The sequence below is a fragment of the Puma concolor genome, chromosome E2 (assembly GCF_028749965.1).
Source record: "Puma concolor isolate L17-30 chromosome E2, mPumCon1.1.hap2, whole genome shotgun sequence".
NCBI classification, from domain to species: domain Eukaryota; kingdom Metazoa; phylum Chordata; class Mammalia; order Carnivora; family Felidae; genus Puma; species Puma concolor.
This window is the reverse complement of record NC_141681.1, coordinates 55,194,913-55,214,561: the sequence shown is the minus strand read 5'-3', so window position 1 is coordinate 55,214,561 and position 19,649 is coordinate 55,194,913. Positions and strand designations below refer to the sequence as shown.

At 58.2% G+C, this 19,649-nt stretch overlaps 1 protein-coding gene across 2 annotated transcripts in view; it reads right to left on the bottom strand.

Annotated features, from left to right (window-relative positions):
- Positions 1-581: 581 nt before the first annotated feature.
- The window catches only part of POLD1 (DNA polymerase delta 1, catalytic subunit), a 30,163-nt gene continuing 11,095 nt past the window's right edge, over positions 582-19,649 (bottom strand). The window contains exons 2-27 of one of the 2 annotated variants that reach the window (XM_086690519.1): positions 18,281-18,483; positions 17,812-17,925; positions 15,490-15,636; positions 15,279-15,404; positions 15,038-15,206; positions 14,855-14,936; positions 14,654-14,783; positions 13,979-14,145; positions 13,546-13,650; positions 10,152-10,292; positions 9,946-10,056; positions 9,327-9,518; positions 9,072-9,160; positions 8,874-8,990; positions 8,606-8,719; positions 8,136-8,283; positions 5,079-5,174; positions 4,833-4,970; positions 3,771-3,946; positions 3,327-3,479; positions 3,089-3,191; positions 2,183-2,315; positions 1,984-2,097; positions 1,561-1,613; positions 1,383-1,480; positions 582-767 (exon numbers count right to left, since the gene is read on the bottom strand). In XM_086690519.1, coding sequence (XP_086546645.1) covers positions 662-767; positions 1,383-1,480; positions 1,561-1,613; positions 1,984-2,097; positions 2,183-2,315; positions 3,089-3,191; positions 3,327-3,479; positions 3,771-3,946; positions 4,833-4,970; positions 5,079-5,174; positions 8,136-8,283; positions 8,606-8,719; positions 8,874-8,990; positions 9,072-9,160; positions 9,327-9,518; positions 9,946-10,056; positions 10,152-10,292; positions 13,546-13,650; positions 13,979-14,145; positions 14,654-14,783; positions 14,855-14,936; positions 15,038-15,206; positions 15,279-15,404; positions 15,490-15,636; positions 17,812-17,925; positions 18,281-18,482 — 3,324 coding nt within the window. In that variant the 5' untranslated portion in view covers position 18,483 and the 3' untranslated portion in view covers positions 582-661. Of the gene's footprint in view, positions 768-1,382; positions 1,481-1,560; positions 1,614-1,983; positions 2,098-2,182; positions 2,316-3,088; positions 3,192-3,326; positions 3,480-3,770; positions 3,947-4,832; positions 4,971-5,078; positions 5,175-8,135; positions 8,284-8,605; positions 8,720-8,873; positions 9,161-9,326; positions 9,519-9,945; positions 10,057-10,151; positions 10,293-13,545; positions 13,651-13,978; positions 14,146-14,653; positions 14,784-14,854; positions 14,937-15,037; positions 15,207-15,278; positions 15,405-15,489; positions 15,637-17,811; positions 17,926-18,280; positions 18,484-19,649 lie in introns of both variants that reach the window. The other variant, XM_086690518.1, reaches the window with a different exon arrangement.

Genomic DNA, 19,649 nt, shown 5'->3' with positions numbered 1-19,649 from the left:
AGGCCAGTAAAAGGGCGGGGGGCAGCTCTGAACCCAGGAACCGGCCGGGGAGGGGGGGGGTGTATGACACTGAGCGACAGGCTCAGGCACTGATGGGGTCTGAAGGTGAGGTGGGGTTGCCGGGACTCTGAGGAGTGGATGTGAATGTGGGGAGAGAGGATTCTGAGGAAAATCCAGGCCCAGAGCCTGCGAGGACCCTGAGGTGGAAAGATCGTGGGTGTGTGACATGGGGGGGGGGGGTCCCCTGGGTCATGCCGGGCAGTGGGAGCTTCCGTTCCAGGGGCTGCCCCAGGCCTGGAGGAAACAGGTCAGCACCTGGAGGGCGGGGCGGTCCAGGCAGAGGATGTGTGGTTAGATGTTCACTCAGGCCCTTGAGGGAGGGTCCCAGGGGGAGACTGAGGCAGGACTGGCTTTTGTGGGGCTGGCAGCAGTGCCGGGAGCCCAGGGGTTCTTGGAGGGAAGGGGAGGAGTCAGTGGGGGGCCTCCTGGGGGTCAGGGGCTCCGGCTGAGTGGAAATGACCCCCCCGGGCCAGGGTTCATGGCAGCGGACCTTGTGCACTGGAGACCACAAAACACCAGGAAACAAGAGGCCTGAACTTTATTAATTTTCCACCAATCCGGCCCCCCAAGGCCCTGGTGGGAAGCCTGCTGAGGTCAGAGGTCACCAAGCCTCAGGGCCAGGAGGGCCAAAGCGTCTCAGAAGCTGCTCCTGGTCCTCCAGGTCCTTGCGCACCTTCTTGCGCATGTAGAAGATGGGGCAGTCCCGGCTGTGGGCGGGGTCGGGGTCAGGGTCAGGATCAGGGCGTCTGCCCGGCCCAGCGATGGGGTGGGGGCTGTTCCCAGGACTTTGATCCCCCCCACCCGCTGCCCACCCAACCCTCCTTCCAGGGGCAGGCTGTTTGCTCAGCGGGCATGGGGGGAGCCCTAACAGCGGGAGCCCGCAGGGGCGCTGGGCCACCAGCCGTATATCACCTGTCACCTGGCGTGGGAACCCGCCCCGCCCACCTGTTCCCTGGGGAAAGCCTGGCCCGCCCTGGGGGAGGGGGCCAGGACCGTTGTGTGTGTGTGTGTGTGTGTGTGTCTGTGTGTGTGCGCGCGCGCTCGCGCGTGTGTGTACGAGAGTAGCAGAGAGAACTATGGCCGTTTCCTGGGCAGATACCAGGTGCCCAGCCCCGCCCCCTGAGCAGCAACCCCCCGCCCAACAAAGGCTGGGATGAGCACGGGCCCGTTTTGCCAGGACACTGAGGGTCAGCCATGGTGGTGGCGGCAGAGGGGGTGAAGGGTGCCTCCCGGGACCCTGGGGTCAGGTCCACAGGCCTTGGGAGCTGGGAGGGGCCCGGGCAGGACAGAGCGGGGGTGGCGGGCCCGCCAGGCCTCTGTACCTGGTGCAGATGACGTCCTCATGCAGGCTGCCCTGACAGCGCTGGCACTGTGTCCACAGGCGCGAGAAGCGCTCCTCCAGGGCATTCAGGTGCGACACCTGGGGACGAGAGCACCGCAGGGTGGCCCTGGCCCAGCGGACCCCTCCTCCCTTCCCCCTGTCCGCACGCAAACCCTCACCTCCTTCTGATACAGCTCCGACTCCCGAGGCTGGCAGAACTTGCACACGGCCCCTGGGGGAGGGGGAGGGGGGGTGGGTCAGCACAGGGGAGCTGGGGCAGAGCCAGGGCCCCCGGGCTGCCCTATCCCTGCCCCTTCCCCACCCGCTGCCCATCCCGGCTTCTGAAAGTCCCCGGAGACAAGAGAACAAGGGAGCAAGTGTGCGGGGGGGAAAACTCCCCGGGGAACTCCCGGGGCGGGGGGCCCGGGACCCTCGAGGGGGTGCCTGTAAATGGGAGCCCCCACCCAGGGGCCCAGGCCTATCCGGGGTGGCACCGCCAGCCTGGACGGCAGGTGCCAGGGACCTGGGTGAGGGCAGAGCCGGGTGGAGCATGGGGGCCTGGGGCTGGGGTCTGGGCGGGGGGGGGGGGGGCTGGTGCTCACCCTGGTGACCGAGGACAGTGCGGCAGCCGATGCAGCAGCTGTGGCGTTTGGCAAAGGCCAGAAGGCCGCCCACCTTGCCCGTGAGCACCGTCTTGCAGCGCGTGTGGTCACCCCCTGCAGGCGAGGGCAGGCAGTGGGCCCCGGTGCCCTCTGTGACCCCCGGTGCCCTCCCCCCTCCCCGGGCATTCCCCCTCAGTACTCAGCAGCACAGCCTCAGCGCGGCCCTCGCCCAGGATGGGCTCGAAGATGCGCAGGAGGGGCTTGGCGAGCTGTTGTTCCAGGTAGTACTGCGTGTCGATGGGCAGGCTGTGCTCCAGCACAAAGAGGGGGTCCTGCAAGCAGAGCGGCCAGGCGGGGTCACACCCGGGGGCCAGGGGCTGTGCTCAACAGCAGGCAGCGTGGTGACGGGCACTGGGAGCCACTGGGCTGGTGGGTCCCCCGGTTGTGGGTGTGGGCAGTGGTGTGGGGGGAGTCCCTGGGGGCGGTCACCCTCCGGGGCGCCGCATCGAGGTGGGACACGGGTCTGGGATGGCACCCGAGATTGTGAAGGGTCCTCTGGCCATGAGCTGTGGTGCATGCTGGGATCCACAGGTGGGGGTCCTCAGGACCCCAAGCAAGGGTCAGAGTTCACAGCTTAGGGGGTGTGCCAAGGTGGACAGCAGCTGGAAGTGAAAGCTAGAAGCCAAGATATGAGGAGGCAAGACAGGAACTGGGGACTAAGGAAGGGGTTGTGGGGATCAGAGGTCACTGGACATTGGGGTAGGAGGGGGAAGGACAGGAATCCAAGAGAATTATGGGCTGGAGAGCAAGGACCAAGCAGACACGCAAAGAGAGAGATGGAGAGACGTGATGTGCATGGTGAGGCTGGGTCTTCTTCTGCAGGGGGAGCGAGGGAGGGGTCAGACTATGGGGGGGGGGGGCCCTCCAGAGGGCACGGGAGGCCTGGGAGAAAGGCATCAGGGAGCCAACTCCCAGGGGTGTGCTGGGGGCGGTTCTCAGGACCCTGTGGGGCCCACAGAGGGAAACACCCTCCCCGCAGGGCTTGGAAAGCAGAAGTGAGAGCAGAGGGGAGCTGGGCGGAGCGGGCAGCCCAGGTGGGCCTGACCTCGGACTTCATGTAGGCAGCCACGCCCTTGGCAGCGCCGATGATCACGTAGGGGACACGGTCGCCCAAGCTGGGCGCGCTCCCGGGGTCCCGCTTCCTCATCCTGCGGGGAGACCGGGGCGGCGGGGCGGGTGAGGGCAGGTGGGATGGCGGGGGCGGACAGGGCTGTAGGAAGTGGTGCCCAGCTGGCAGGAGGGGGTATTTCTGGACAGCCCTGCACCCCTCCCACTGGGCGGACCTCTCGGCCAGTTCCACGTGGGCCTGCTTGCCGGCGTAGTCAGAGGCCGCGCGGGTCAGCTCCTTGGTGATGACGAGCTGGGAGATGTCAATGCGGTTACACAGCAGGTCTGAGATGACGTCCTGTGCGTGGGCCACAGCACCCGCGGGGTCTCTGCAGGGCCGGGATGGGGAGGTCACCAGTGGCTGCTGAGGGCCAGAGTGTGCTCTCGGGGATGAGGCCCAAGGAGGGGAGGGACCCAGCCAGGCCACAGGCTGCAAAGTGGCAGAGGCGGGGCCTAGACCCACAGCTGTCCAACCCCACATTCTTTCCACCGTTCCACCACGGAGGACAAGCTGGGCCTGACACCTGTGTCCCCAGGGGAGGAGGGGGCTGGGGGCTCCTGGGTCTGAGGGAGAGGGGCTGGGGCATGGCCTCCGGGGCTGAGGGGAGGTTCCCACCCACCGGTCGATGAGCAGGCGGCGCAGGGAGGCGGTGACGAGGTTGGCCACGAGGGGGCAGTTGTCCCGACGCACAGCCTCCAGACCCTTGCAGTCCATGCGGTCGTGAGCGTCTGGCCGGGAGGAGAAAAGCAGGCCAGCGTACCGCTTCTTGCTGATGAGCAGGTAGGGAAAGTAGACCTAGGGAGGGACCCGTGGCTGAGACCCTCAAGACCTCCTGACTCCTGAGACTTCCCTCAGAAACTGGGACACACAGGGCTGGTCCATGTGATACAGGATTGGGGCCCTGGGACAGATGGATCCCAAGATCTCAAGACCCCCGTGCCTGAGCCTGGACAGCACACCTCAGCATTCCAGGGATCTCAAATCTGAAAACTAGAGAAAGCCCCTAAAACAAGACCCAGTCATGAGGTGAAGCCTGGAGGGCCCCAAATCTGGATCTGGGACAGACCTGAGGCAGACAGGGGTACAAGGCAGCACCTCCCTCCACCCCAAGGAGCTGAGACTAAGGCCCAGGAGGGAGCCCTGAGGCAGGGAGGCCCAACTTGGGGAGGCTCTAAATTTGAGAGCAGGTGTACCCAAGACCTGACTCCAAGTTTGAACCCTGGAGTCCCCAGACCCCAAGCCTGATTTCCTGCTGGGAGCCAAGCAGCACCGGCCAATGGTGCCCTGATGCAGGATTCACCCCGGTCAGGGTTCCCACCACCCAAGGCAGCCCCCACACCCAAAACCAGAGGCGCTCCAAGACTGACAAAAGTTTCCAAAAAAACAGACACTGTCCTGCATCACAAAGCCCAAGGCTTTAAGTTTCCAAACTCAGGAGAATCCAGGCCCCCAAATACCCCCAAACCGGGACCTATAGAATGTGAAGCATGGGATACTCAGAGTACCCAGATCAGGGCACCCCCAAGATGGAGAGCCCCCGAGGGCCACTGGGGGCTCCAGATGCTGACATCTGCAGATGTGAGGGGAACCGCACACAAATGCAGGCGCTGAGAATCAGAGACCCTCTGAAACTTGCGAGACCCATCTGGCCACTCCAGCCCTGAGGGGGGCTCCCACTTACCTTTTCAAACTCGAGCCGGATAGGCGGGGGGAAGTGGCCTGATACCCAGTCCGCAGCCTCCCGCCCCAGGGCCATTGCCTCGGCCACAGAAGAGACACCAAATCGGCACATGACTGAGTCAGTGTCACCATACACCACCTGGGGAGGGACGTATATGACTGAGAGGCATGGAGAGATGGGGGCCAAGCCCCCGCAACTCCCCTGACCCAGCCCCATCTCTGGGCAGTGGGAGGGGCGGCCTCTGACCTTGGCACTGGTGCCATAGCCATTCTCCACCGTGTACTTGGACTCCACCAATTGCTTTGTTTTCTCAATCATCTGGCGCCCAAAGCCGGTAACGCTCTGTCAGGGAGAGAACCACGCAGTGAGGACCCAGGAGTCCTGGGCTCAGGGTGCCACTTCCGCTACTTCCTGGGGGCGTGGGCTTGGGTGAGTCACTCTGCCCCTCTGGGCCTCGATGCCCAAATCTACAAAACGCAGCTACTAAGCTCCTTTTCAACCATCTGTTGGAAAGAACTGGGTCACTAGCCCAGAGCTCTAGGCACAGAGGAGGAAGGTCTGCAAAGATGAGTGTTAGAAAGGCTGAAGCCAGAAGAGGCCATCAGCACACTGTTTGTTTCCTGCCATGGAGGTGCTGTGACATGTGGTAACATTGCAGGCAGTTCTCCATGGTGCAGGATCACTGACATTCCCGGCCCCCACCCCAAAAGCCAGCAGTGCAACCCCCAAATCCTTGGGCAACCAGAAATGACCCTACATACTGTCAAGTGCCCCCTCAGAGTAGGGGGATGTGCCAGGCTCATGGAGAAACTTTCCAACAATCTTACTTTACAAATAAGCGAACCGAAGGGGAGCCTTCAACTGAAGGTTGAGCTTCAGACTGCGGTGCAGATCATCATCTCATAGCTCATGAGCCCCATGTCAAGCTCTGTGCTGATAGTTCAGAGCCTGGAGTCTGCTTTGGATTCTGTGTCTCCCTCTCTCTCTCTCTCAAAAATAAAGAAACATTAAAAAATGCCCGGGGCAGGGCGATTGGGTGGCTCAGTCGGTTAAGCATCTGACTTCAGCTCAGGTCATGATCTCGCAGTCCGTGAGTTCGAGCCCCGCGTCGGACTCTGTGCTGACAGCTCAGAGCCTGCAGCCTGCTTCAGATTCTGTGTCTCCCTTTCTCTCTGCCCTCCCCTGCTCATGCTCTGTCTCTGTCTCAAAAATAAATAAAAACATTAAAAAATTTTAGAAAAAAAAAATGCCCGGGGCACACACCAAGGAGAGATGGGTGTGACTCTTCTGCTTTTGTTTGTTTGGATCCAGTCAGAAGATCTCTGTCTTTTAACTGGACCATTTAGGTGACTTACACTTAGTATAATTACTGAACATATCTGGGCTTAAATGTTCACCACTTTACTATATGCTTTCTGCTTGTTTCACCTGTTCTATGTTCCTTTTTCTTTCCTTCATCCTTTTCTGGAATGATTCAGTATCTTGTTTGTTTGTTTGTTTGATCTCCCTGCCCCTGTAAGCCTGAGAGACAGCAATAAGGAAAAAGGCAAAGAAACACAGGGAAGGATGAAGAGGGAAAAGACAGAGGGACATGACCAGGAAGCGGTGGCCCTGATGAAGAAGCCCCAAGGGAAGCAAAGCCAAGTCCTCCTGGCCTGGCCTCTGCTTTGGGGCTGGAGTCTGATAGCCAAACACCCACCTCTCTCTACCAGGGAGTCTGGGGGAGGCCCACAGAGACTTATGAAAGGCCAATGCGAGCAATATGGGTGGGATGCACTATAGGAGGAAACTTGCCCAGAAAGAGCCCTGGCTCTTGGCTGGCTCCTGGGAGGGAACCTGAAGCCCTTGGAACGTCCTGCCTAAAAGAGTGTCTTTGTTCACCTAGGACCTTGGACTGTGCTGACAGTGTGACTCATGGTGAGGCCTCGGGCCACACGCTAGCAGCCTGACCTCTCTGCAGGGGCTGGAGACTGAGTAACGAAGGTCGGTCACACAGATGCTCCATGCCTACGTGACCAGCCCCCAGTAAAAACCCAGGACACTGAGGCTCAGTGAACTTCCCTAGTTGGCAACACTCCATGCATGTTGTCACACATCAACGCCGGGAGAAATAAACACTGTCTGCATGACTCCATTGGTGGAGACAAATTGGAAGTTCCATGCCTTTTCCCCTGGCTGATTTTAATCTCTATCCTTTAATTGTATTAAGTCATAACTGTGAGTAGGACAGCTTTTCTGAGTTCCTGGAGTCCTTCTAGCAGATCACTTGAGGTGAGGGTGGTCTTGGGGGCCCCTGAACTGAAGATGAGTGGGTGTGTGCATAGGCTTCTCCCACCAAAAAGCCCCGCCACTGGCAATTCTTCCAAGCCTTCCCTCCAGAGCCACGTGAGGAACGATATAACACCTACATACAGAGGGAGCTTCCTGGGGCTGGAAGTAACCAAGCCTGGAATGTGCCGAGACCCAAACTCCAGGGGAAGGGGCTGGGCAGGAAGGCCCTTCTAAGGCTCTCTTAAGCCAGGAGCTGAGGCCCTGATCCCAGCTTGGCAGAACCTCGGACTCAGACCCTCTGTGGTCTGACCGTGGATGTTTTTCTGTCCGAGCAGCAGAGCTGCGTCCAGTGAACAGGCCGAGAACACAGCTGGGAAGTGAGGCGGTGGGCTTTTCTGCCCATGTTCCCTCTCAGAGCAGAGCACTGACCAAGCATCTTCACACCCGGGGCAGGAAGAGGTATCCGCGCACCTGCTCCTTCAGTGATGGAGCACACACGGCAAATCAAGCGTCAGGGGCTGGCTGTGCTATTGGGCACCACCCCAGCCCCCATGAGCAGACACATGGCCCCATCCTCTCATTTGGAGGCAGGGGACCTGCTCTCCACTCCCCCACCCTCATGGGGACCAGGGGAGAGGTGGGTGGGGTCTTCAGGTGGACTATGAGAGATTAAATGAAAGAGCAATGAACAAAGCCTCTGCTCACCACCCCTACGCCCCTGCCACTGCTTCATCTGTCTGCAGAGCCCTCGGCACCAACTGCCTTCCCATATCTGCTGCTGTCACCATCTGCGTGACCACGAGGCTGCGCACCACACGAGAGCAGGAACTCTCATCCGTTTTGCCACCTGCTGGACCCACACAGGACGTTCGGCGAACATTTGTTCAAAAATGAATGAACCAAACACTCACGCATCCCCTCTCCCGAAAGCTGGCAAGTTGGGGCAGCCTGGGCTCTACCACACGGAGCCCTGGTTCTCCCAGGGAGGGGCTGTGTGCCCCCCACCTTCCACCGTGGGAACTGGGCACTCACCTGTGAGATCTCCAGGCACGGCAGCTTGCCCACCTGGGCACCAGTGAAGCCATATACAGAGTTGGCGCTCACTTTGAGCGCCAGCTGCCGCCCATCCAACACCTGCCGACGCAGGGGGTCTGTCTCTTTGGCCAGCTCAGCCTTGGCCCTGGAGAGAGAGGAAGCACAGGCCACTGAGGCAGCGTCCCATATCTCAGGGAAAGATAAGAGGCCCTGGCCTGGGCACTGGTCAAGGTGCCTTTCTAGAAATGGGTGCCATGTGCAGTTGTGCAGGCTGTGTACTACACAGAGGTGTCCAGCAGAGGGGGCAAAGGGGAGCCATCTGGAGGGGTGTCTTGTTCTAATTCATACACCGTGGCAGTTAATGTGTGGCGCGGCAACCCTGGGGTGACCCACGAGAGACAGACTGGTGAGGAGCCTCAGCAAGTTTGAGCTCTGAGAAGGGGTGGGTGGGGCACTCAAGAACCCACCTCTTCCGGGCGCTGAGAAGGTTCTCCAGGATCTGGGGCAGGAGGCCCTTCCGCACTGACGTCTTCACAAACTCATCCCCTGTGGGCGTCTTGATGAACTGATCCTCTGTCAGGCTGAGGCGGAGGACGCCGGGGGGTGATGCCCAGCCTCCCCACCTCCTCCCCTCGAGACCCCCTCAGGCTCTCCCCACCTCTCAAGTCTCTCCTCCACTCCCCTTCCCATCTGGGTCCCGGGCCTGGGGTCCCCAAGATGAAAAAGGTGCCATACCCCAGTTTCTGGGCGGCCCCGGGCCGCAGGAGTGTGGTGTAGCACAGGTTGTGGGCCATCATGATGGACGGGTACAGAGAGGAGAAGTCTAGTGTGGCGATGGGGACATCGTAGTACCTGGGGGGGAGGGGGCGGGGGGGAGGGGAGGAGTCAGGGCCGGAAGCCCCGAGCCACCCCCACCCAGACACGGGGTCATACCCTTTGAGGGGCTCGATGACTGTGGCTCCCGTGTAGTCCTCGACACCTTCTGTCTTTACCACGGGCATCAGCAGCCCCTCGCGCATGGCCTGGGAGGGGAGAAGGTGGAAAATGGAGGCAGGCCCAGGTGGGGCAGCGCGTCAGGTGTCGTGGCCCAGAAGCCACAGCGAGTGACTGAGTGACCAAGTGACCAGAGGCTGGGAGCGGGGACGTGCCAGAGCACTGGGATGCCCACCCTCAGCTCCGCCCACTGACCTGCCGCAGCAGCTGGGACACGACCTTGACCTGCTGGCCGCGGGTGAGCAGATAGCCAAGGGGCACACCGGTGACGCGCGCCATCTCCATGGCGTTCACCAGCACCATGAGCCGCTCCAGCAGCCGCAGGGGCAGGAAGGCGTCCTTGAGGCAGTACACGGCCAGGCGGCGGCGTGTCTGGTCGTTCCCGTTCTGGGGACAGGCATGGAGGGCATCAGGGGGTGGGGGGGCAGCCGTGAGGGCTCAGGGGTCAGGGAGAGGGCGAGGGTCTGGGTGCGGAGTGGGCAGAGCTGGGGGTCGGGGAGCTGCGGGGTCAGAGGAAAAGCGAGCAGTCTGATGGGCGAGTGTGGGCTAGAGGCGGGGGCAGGACAAGGGAATAAGGTCACAGTGCCAGAGGTTACATGAGGAGTCACATCTGCCAAGTGAGGTCACAGATCAGAGGCAAGAGGTTAAGGTGAGAGTCGGGAGAACAGCTGGGAGATCGCAGCCCAAGGTCAGGAAGGTGGGCTGCTGGGGTCAGAGAATTAGACGGAAGAGTAAGATCAGAGGTCGGGGGCAGGGAGCGGAGGTGTGAGGTCGGGGCAGGCGGGAGGGGGGTCAGAGGTCGCAGAAAAGGCACCTGCAGGTCAGTGATGATGCTGTGCTGGACGTCCTCTTTCTGCTCGCCCAGGAAGTGGAAGCTCACGGCGTTGAGCGTGTAGGAGCGGAGCTTATACTCTCGCAGTAACACCTGCAGTGGGGAGGGGGAGCGGGGGCGCAGGGTGGGCCCAGGGCCCGGGCAGCAGCCCCACGAGGGCGGGCACCCTCCCGGCCCCGCACGCGTACCTGCAGCATGTCCATCTGCACGCGGCCCACCATGCTGACCACCTTGCTGTCCCGCCGGCCGGTCTGCTTGGACTGGAAGGACGAGTCCCGGATGGTGGAGCGGAGGCCAGACACGCGGCCCAGGAAGGGGAACGACTCCACCTGGGGACACAGCACCAGGGAGGGGCGGAGGCTGCAGTGGGCAACGGCCGGCCCGGATCTGGGACCTCTGGGGCCGTGCCAAAGGAATGCAGACCACACGAGCCACCACCACGACACCCGCAACGCCACCCTCTTCCTGCTGGGAGCTGGGGCTGAGCGGGCCGAAGCAGGTGGAGCTCTGATGCAGAAAGACGCTCTGGGGCTGGGTAGGCATGGACTGCAGGGAGACAGGAGGTCAGGACGGCTGCAGGGCTGAGGGGGGCAGGCATGGTGCTCAGTGGCTGGGGTGCTGCACCCAGATGGGCAGCAGAGGAAGAACAGATTCGGGGGCGATGCTGAACTGAGTGGGGGGAGGGGCCTGGGGGACAGTTAGGTGGGCGCACAGCAGGGGGCAGCACAGAGAGCTGGGTCTGAGGCCAGGACAGGAGGTGGCATGAGAGGGACAGGGTAGAGAGCGGAGGCCTGAGCTGGAGAAGTAGCAGGGCAGGGGTGCAGAGGACAGGGGAGCAGTGTATCCACGTATAAATGCCAGACTGAGAGGGATGGACTCCTTCCCGGAACTCTTGGGGGCCATAAACACAATTTTAAAAAATTATTTTTAACGTTTATTTACTTTTGAGAGAGACAGAGAGAGAGAGAGAGAGAGAGAGAGAGAGAGACAGAGCACGAGCAGGGGAGGGGCAGAGAGAGAGGAAGACACAGAATCCGAAGCAGGGTCCTGGTTCTGAGCTGTCAGCACAGAGCCCGACACGGGGTTTGAACCCACGAACCGAGATCATGAACTGAGCCGAAGTCGTAAGCTTAACTGACTGAGCCACCCAGGCGCCCCACAATTTTTTAAAATACGTATATTTTTATTCACAAAAACAAACTCAAAATGGATAAAGGACCTGAATGTGAGACAGGAAACCATCAAAACCCTAGAGGAGAAAGCAGGAAAAAACCTCTCTGACCTCAGCCACAGCAGTTTCTTACTTGACACATCCCCAAAGGCAAGGGAATTAAAAGCAAAAGTGAACTATTGGGACCTTATGAAGGTAAAATCTTCTGCACCGCAAAGGAATCAACAAAACTAAAAGGCAATCAACGGAATGGGAAAAGATATTTGCAAATGGCATATCGGACAAAGGGCTAGTATCCAAAATTATCTATAAAGAACTCACCAAACTCCACACCCGAAAAACAAATAATCCAGTGAAGAAATGGGCAGAAAACACGAATAGACACTTTTCTAAAGAAGACATCCAGATGGCCAACAGGCACATGAAAAGATGCTCAACGTCGCTCCTCATCAGGGAAATACAAATCAAAACCACACTCAGATATCACCTCATGCCAGTCAGAGTGGCCAAAATGAACAAATCAGGAGACTATAGATGCTGGAGAGGACGTGGAGAAACGGGAACCCTCTTGCACTGTTGGTGGGAATGCAAATTGGTGCAGCCACTCTGGAAAACAGTGTGGAGGTTCCTCAGAAAATTAAAAATAGACCTACCCTATGACCCAGCAGTAGCACTGCTAGGAATTAACCCAAGGGATACAGGAGTGCTGATGCATAGGGGCACTTGTACCCCAATGTTTATAGCAGAACTCTCAACAATAGCCAAATTATGGGAAGAGCCTAAATGTCAATCAGCTGACGAATGGATAAAGAAATTGTGGTTTATATACACAATGGAATACTACGTGGCAATGAGAAAGAATGAAATCTGGCCTTTTGTAGCAACGTGGATGGAACTGGAGAGCGTTATGCTAAGTGAAATAAGTCATACAGAGAAGGACAGATTCCATGTTTTCACTCCTATGTGGATCCTGAGAAACTTAACAGAAGACCATGGGGGAGGGGGAGAAAAAAAATGGTTAGAGAGGGAGGGAGCCAAAGCATAAGAGACTCTTAAAAACTGAGAACTGAGGGTTGATGGGGGGTGGGTGATGGGTACTGAGGAGGGCACCTTTTGGGATGAGCACTGGGTGTTGTATGGAAACCAATTTGACAATAAATTTCATAATAAAAATAATAATAATAAATAAATAAATAAATAAATAAATAAATAAGTTTTTAAGTTTAATTATTTTGAGAGAGAAAGAGGGAGAGAGAGCACAAGCTGGGGAAGAGCAGAGAGAGAGAGGGAGAGAGAGAGAATCCCAAGCAGGCTCCGCACTGTCAGCACAGAGCTGGATGTGGGGCTCAAAGTCACGAACCATGAGATCATGACCTGAGCCGAAATCAAGAGTCGAATGCTTAACCAACTGAGCCATCCGGGCACCCCAACATGATTTTTAAAATACCATTTTATTGCATCTTTTTTAAGTACGCTCCATGCCCAATATGGGGCTTGAACTCACGACCCTGAAATCAAGTTGCACACTCTACCGACAGAGGCAGCCAGGCACCCCAAACGTGATTTTTATTTTTCATCACGAAACTGGCCAAACATAAGGAAAAGGAGGAAACGGTACAACATAACCACTATTGTGAGTTGAAGTGTTGTCAACATCAATCCCAGATGTTGAAGTCCTAACCTCCACACCTCAGAACGTAATCTCTTTGGAAATAGGGTCTCTACAGGCGATCAAGTTGAGATCATCAGGGTTGGCCCTGACCCAAGACCACAGTGTCCTTAGAAGAAGAGGAAATTTGGGCAGAGATATGCCCAAATTAGAAGACAAGCTGAAGAATCGGGGAGCCCGCCTCCGACACCCCAGGTATGTCTGAGACCACCAGAGGCTAGGAGAGGCCTCGGAAGGAACCAAGCCTGTGAGGCCTTGATCTTGGACTTCTGAGTTCCAGCCTGCAAGAAGACACAAGCCTGCGGTACTGTTCAGGTAGCCCTAGCAAATTAGCACGCCCCGTACGGTGACTCCCAGGTTCAACAAGCGTCAAGGTTTTGCCATACATTTCAAGGAATCCCCCTTTTCCTTATTTTTGGCTGACATATTTTAAAGTCTAGAAGACAAGACACTATCCCCACGCACGCTTCCGTCTGCCCTTCCAACACACAGGCCTTTCCTTATTTAACCATAAATGCTCTCCTTGCCTCTGCAAAAGCCAAATAACCTTCTGGACTTCGAGCAGGGCAGGGATGGGGCCAGAGCTGGCTTTTCAGTGATGTCCCTGGAGCCACTGGGGGCGGTGGGCTGCAGGGACACAGAGCAAGCCAGACAGCCCAAGGGGGACAGAGCCACGAGGGAAAAGCAGCAAGGCCCCCAGTGGCGCATCTAAAGGCAAGCCTCCCTAACCTTCCTGCCCTACCTTGAGGGTCTGGGCCCGGGAGATGAGGTATGGAAGGTCAAAGTTCTGGATGTTGTAGCCAGTGATCACATCGGGGTCCATGATGCGAATGAAGGTCGACCACGCCTGTGGGGTGGGAGCACACAGGATCACCCTGGTTGTCATCCTGATCGTCCCCCTAGCATGGATCCTCCCCGCTCCTGGAACATTCCAGAAGTCCCCAAGAGCGAGCCTGGAGCCCTCTTGCCCATTGCAGTAAGATCGGGCAGGTGCTTCTGAAAATAACACAGGACCCAGACGGGAAATGTTCACACACCCCCTCCCCCACCAAAGCAAAGGGATCTGAACCCATGGACTTGGCGTCTCAGCATGCAGAGGACATGGCCTTGCACCTGGGATGTGGAGGCTGGGTGGGGGGTTCTGAGGACATAAAGGGACATGGAATGAGAGCCACCTGCAACAGCTCCTCCTCCCGCTCGTAGCTCTGCACTTTGGCGCCCAGGATAGGGGCGCAGGGCCGCAGGGTGAGCGCCAGGCGTAGGAAGGGCTCCGGCTCACCCCAGCGCAGGCCCAGTGAGCAGATCTGGATCACGGGGTCCCGCTCAGGCTCCGGGAAAATGCCTGCGCAGGGAGGAAGGAGGGGGACGCAGGGGACCGAACTTCTTCTTTTCCTCTGTGACACATCAGGGGAGCTGCACATCCAAATCTCCCCAGCCTGTCAATTCCTAACCCCACTGCCTACAGCCCTCGCGTGACCCACGCTGTTCCCCTCTGCCTTCTTCTTCTGGCCCTCTCCCTGCCCCTCACAGACTGGGTCCTGCCCCAGGGCCTTTGCACTTCCTATTCTCTGCGGAGGGGTGGGGGGGGCAGAGGTTCTCCCCACCCATACACCGCCGCTTGTCCCTCTTCACAAGGCCTGCCGCATCGCTCCTAAGGCCTTCCCGCCCACCTGTCTGAGCTGCCCTGTCACTCTCCACCATCCTCCAAGTGAGAATCTTACGATAACTGTCCATTTTCACGTTCACTCCTTCCTCAGCGAGCTCAAGAAGTATGGGGGCTCGTGGGGCAAGACTGGCATGTCACGCGTCTAAAGGGAGGGAGGGAGGAGCCCCGAGACCCGGAGACCGACCTTTGCGGCCAGCACACTCGATGTCAAAGCTGAGCACGCGCAGGGGCGCAATTCGCTGCCACTCCCCTTCTGGCGGGTGACTGACCACGTCAGACCACTGCACGTCCGCCTCCAGCTGACAATGCGTGGCCTGTAGGGGTGGGGCACGTCAGTGGCTGCAGGGGCCCGGCTCTGTGCCCCTGCCCGCAGTGAGCCCCGCACCTTCCCCTCCAGCCTCAGGAGGTATTTCCCCGCTGGGAGTTCCAACCAGTTGCAGCCGACGATGTCTGTGTCCACCATGAACCTGGACAGGGGATGAAGAGCAGGAGGCAGAAGCTGACTAGCGGGGCGGGGGCGGGGGCGGAAGCGGGGGTGGAGGTTGGAGAGGCGAGGCAGGGGCCGTACCGGATCTCAAAGTCCACATTGGTCTCGTAGGGTGCGAAGCTGGGGGTGCCCAGGCCCGGCACACGGATGCCCTGCTCCAGGAGGCGGCGGGCGGGGGCCAGGAGGCGCGGCAGCGCCAGGGTGATGCGCAGGAACGGGGAGGGGCCGTGCCCATGGTACCCGAACATGCCTGCGGACAGACGAGGCTGGCACCGGCCCGGAGGGAGCCCTGCCTGCTGGACCCCGGGGGCGGGACACTCACTCTCCCGGGAGCACAGCTCCACAGATAGCACGGCCGGCCCCGCGAGCTCCTTCCCTCCGCGCTGGTCCCTGCTGATGGCAGCATTCAGCTCCCGCTGCAGGTCGCCCAGGTGCTCGCGCCCAAAACCTGGGGGGAGTGGGGAGAGCTGGTCAGAAGTGCAGGGGGACTCCGGAGGGCTGGGGCGGGGGTCTTGTGGGTCAGGGCCACTCACCAGGGGGCGCCGGGGTGTAGAAGTAGGGAGCAAAGCCGTGGATGTGGCAGCAGACGGACACGCCCTCATCAGTGACTCCGAAGGCACGGAGGACAGGGACGGAGCCGGGGGGTGGCGGGGCTGCTCCAGGCAGGGGCTGTGCCAGGCCTGGGGGTGGAGGGTTCACAGGATGAGGCAGAGGCTACCCCTCCGTATTCCTCAAAGGTTTGCCTCCCCAGGCTTCTCCTTTGCTGGGAATACAGCCCCCTGGTTCCCGCAGCACCGGGTGCCTCTGCCCACACTGGCCTTCCACGCTGTCCACTCGGCTTTGAGCGCCTCCCCACTGGTCTCCTTTTCATCTTGGTCTACCTCCTATAGCTAGAAGGAGCCCCCTGCCCTCTTTTTGCAAAAAATGTTTTCTTTTGAAAAGTAAAACTGAGGGGCGCCTGGGTGGCTCAGTCATTTGAGTGCCCAACTTCGGCTCACATCATGATCTCATGGTTGGTGAGTTTGAGCCCTGTGTTGGGCTTCGCGCTTCTTGGGATTCTCTTGCTCTCTCTTTCTGCCCCTCTCCCGCTCACGTGCGCGCGCACTCTCTCTCAAAAATAAGTATTTAAAAACAAAAGTAAAATCGACGTTGTGTGTGCAGTTAGGAGCTTTAACACATATTTTATACAGACTCACGTAACCACTATCAAAATCAGGGTACAAAACCGCTCCATCACTCCAAACAGCTCCTGCGAGATGCATTTTTGGAACCACACCCGCTGGCACTGATGGTCCACTCTCCGTCATTCTAATTTTGTCTTTCTTTCAACTCAAAAAAAAAAAAGCTTATTTATTTATCTTGAGACAGAGAGCGCTTGCAAGCATGAGCAGGGGAGGGGCAGGAGAAGGAGAGAGAAAATCCCAAACGGGCTCCACATCATCAGTGTAGATGTGGGGCTCGGTCCTTCAAACCGTGAGGCCATGACCTTAGCCAAAATCAAGAGTCAGAAGCTTAACCAGCTGAGCCACCCAGGTGCCCTTAATTTTGTTTTTTTCAGTCTATCCATATAAACGGAATCACAGTCTCCTGGCTCTCATTCCTTCAGGGGAAATATCTGGAATTGCCTGATCCTATGGAAAAAGCAGATTTAACTCTTGTATCTTAATAAAGCTGGGGGCGGGGGAAGAGTAGGTTGAACTCTAGGAAACTTCCAGACTGTTTCCCACAGGGGCAGCAACACACAGCGTTCCCACCAGCGGGGCACAAGCAAGCTTTCCGGTGGCTCTGCGTCCTTATCAATGATCGTTCGTGTCTCTGGGCTTTCTTTTAGCTCTCCTAATAGGTTGTCAGGTCTCAGTGTGGCTGTCATTTACGTTTCCCTGACAGCCAGTGACACTGAGCTTATTCCCGCCTGCGTATCCTCCAGTGAATTGTCTACCCGGGTGTTTGGTCCACTTTTGGACTGGACTGTCTTCTCGCTGTCGAGATCTGAATGCTTCTTATATTTTCGCAGTGCGAGTTCTGGCTCAGATCCGGGGAACGCAATGTTTCCTCCCCGCCTGTAACTTGTCCCTTCCCTCTCTTACCGGGGAGCCTTCTAACCTGTGAGTTGGGGTCGGGTCTCTCCAAAGACTTTTCCAGCCTGCTCAGAACGGAGCCCCGAAGTCCCTGCCTCGGCGGGCAGGATCTCATGTGCCCCCCCTCCCCCCTCCCCTTGTTCCTACCACACTGATCTCGCTGTTCCTCAAACGTTCCAGACCTGCTGCCTGCTCAGGACCCTCTGCCCAGAACCCCTCTTTCCCAGACAGCCCCGTGGCTCCTTGCTGCCTCCCAGAGAGGCTTTCCCAGACCTCCAAGATGCACAATCTGGCAGCCCTACCCTCCTTTATGTTCCGCCATAACCCTCACGGCCACCTGAGGCTCCATTTCCTTTTTTATTCTGCCTATCCTTCTAGAAGGTGAGCCTCTGAGAGCAGGGACCTGGGCTGACAGGAATAGGGCCTGGCTCAATACGGATGCTTGGCTGTTCCTGATGGACACTGGATGGACGGACAGATGTCGAACTGCACGCCTCCCTCCTCGGCAAGGAGCCGGCTCTTACCTTCAGGCCTCAGTTGGAAGACAGTCCCCACCTCCAGGAAGCCCCGCTGGACACCTGCACCGCCACTTTCCCTCTTGCTGCCCCTTCGGGCACCCACAGCCCTGTCCTTCCCTCTCCTAGCCCTGGCCACCTGGACGGGGCCTGTCCGTGTCCATCTCTTCTCTCAAAGCCAGAGGTGCTGACCCGGCCCAGCCTGCACCCCAGGAGCCCTGGGCCCCTCCTCCCACCCACCAGGCCTGACCACCAAGCTCACCCACGTAATGGTCGATCTCCAACTGCTGGAAGATGAGGGGCTCCGTCTGGGGATCCAGGGAGGGCGGGGAGGGGCGAAGCCAGCGGGCATCTATGGTCGTTGGGGAGAACTGCCCTGGGTGGGGGGAGGGAGGCAGGCTACATGGAATGGTGGTCCTCCCCCAGAAGTAAGTAACGGGCCCTCCCAACCCAGCCCATGATCTCTCAGGTGGCCCCTGATGTGCAGAGAAAGTCAGGTGGAGGCGGGGCTCTGGGTCTGGCCGGAAACTCGGGAGAGGTCATGGGGTCAAGGGTGAAGGTCAGAATTGGAGCTGCAGACAACAAAGGCAGAATGCATACTGGTGTGAGGTCAGAGGCCGGCACTTCACGGAGCTCAAAGTGGGCCAGAAGTCAGAGGTTACAGGTGAGCCTCGTGGCCGACATGGTTCACGGGGGAGGGGGGGGCAGGGGGTTCCCGCCGTGGGTCTCACCGTCCGCGGCTCCCTCCAGGGCCGGCTGCAGCAACTCCTCCTCCTGTTCCTGCAGCCTGTGCTCTGCCTCCATCTCCTCCATCAGCGCCAGTTCCTCCTCGAACTGGGATGGCTGAGACGGCTCATCCTCATCCCAGAGGCCCCCACGGGCCCGCTTGGGGGGCACCCCAGGGCCCGGGCCCGGCCGCCGCTTGGCATCCATCCTGTGGGGCAAGTCAAGGCTCGGAGAAGGTTCCTGTCTTCCTCCTGAACCCCCCGTGTACCAACCGTGACTGTGAGCCTTTTTTCCATTCTCCAGAGTGCCTCAAGAGTAACACGACCCTCTACCCGCAGGCTCACGGGGTGGTGGCACATTCCACGTGTCAAATACTCTCAGTTACTGTGATTACAGCCCACTCCCCACCTCGGTGTAACCTTCTCCTCACATGCTCAAACCCTCCACATCCTTTCTGCTGTCTGCTTGCCCCTGGCCAACTCCTTGTCACCCGGTCTGCAGGGCCTCCACACTCACACTCACACACCTGGTCCTTAGCACATCCCTTCCTTTCATAAACCTCTCTCTCTGATGTCCACACCCGCCTGTCACCCTGCCTGCCCGGGCCTTCATTCAACAAGTGGCCGGGAAGCACCTCTTCAGGCCAGTCACAAATCTGATCTGGTCCCTTCCCAGCTCAAAACACTTCAGAGGCTTCCCTCCCCCTTAAAAACAAAACAGAAACGGAGCCCTTTTAATTTTGAAATAAGTTCAAATTTCCACACCTGCACACCCTTCACCCAGATTCCCCAAGTGTCAGCTTGACGCCACATTTGCTTCATTACCTCCTCCGTACGTAACAAGGTAATATGCACACATCATCAAATGATTTACTTTTTCTGAGTCAGTTGAGTGAGTTGTGCGTCAGGTAGATATGTTAGTTAGATATTATGCCCCTCGACCCCTGTGTACTTTACAATGTGTTGCTGAAGGACAAAGACATTCTCTCTTTTTCTTAGTAGGCTCCATGCCCCAAGTGGGGCTTGAACCCACAACCCTGGGATCAAAAGTCACACACCGTACTGACTGAACCAGCCAGGCGTCCCAAAGACATTCTCTATACCCAGCAAGGTGCAGTGATCAAATCCAGGACATTTAACAATCCAATCACAACATAAAGAGTCCATTTTCCAGTTTCTCTAACAATCCCCCCAAATGCCCTTTATAGTATTCCCCTTGTAATCTAGGATCTAATGTAGTAAACACAAACAAAAAACCAAATAGAGGCTGCAATATACATGTTTATAGGTTTTTTTAAAATAAACTTGATGTTTTAAAAACAAGTTTACTATTTATTGTTGAGAGTGCACACGCACGTGAGAGAGAGAGAGAGTG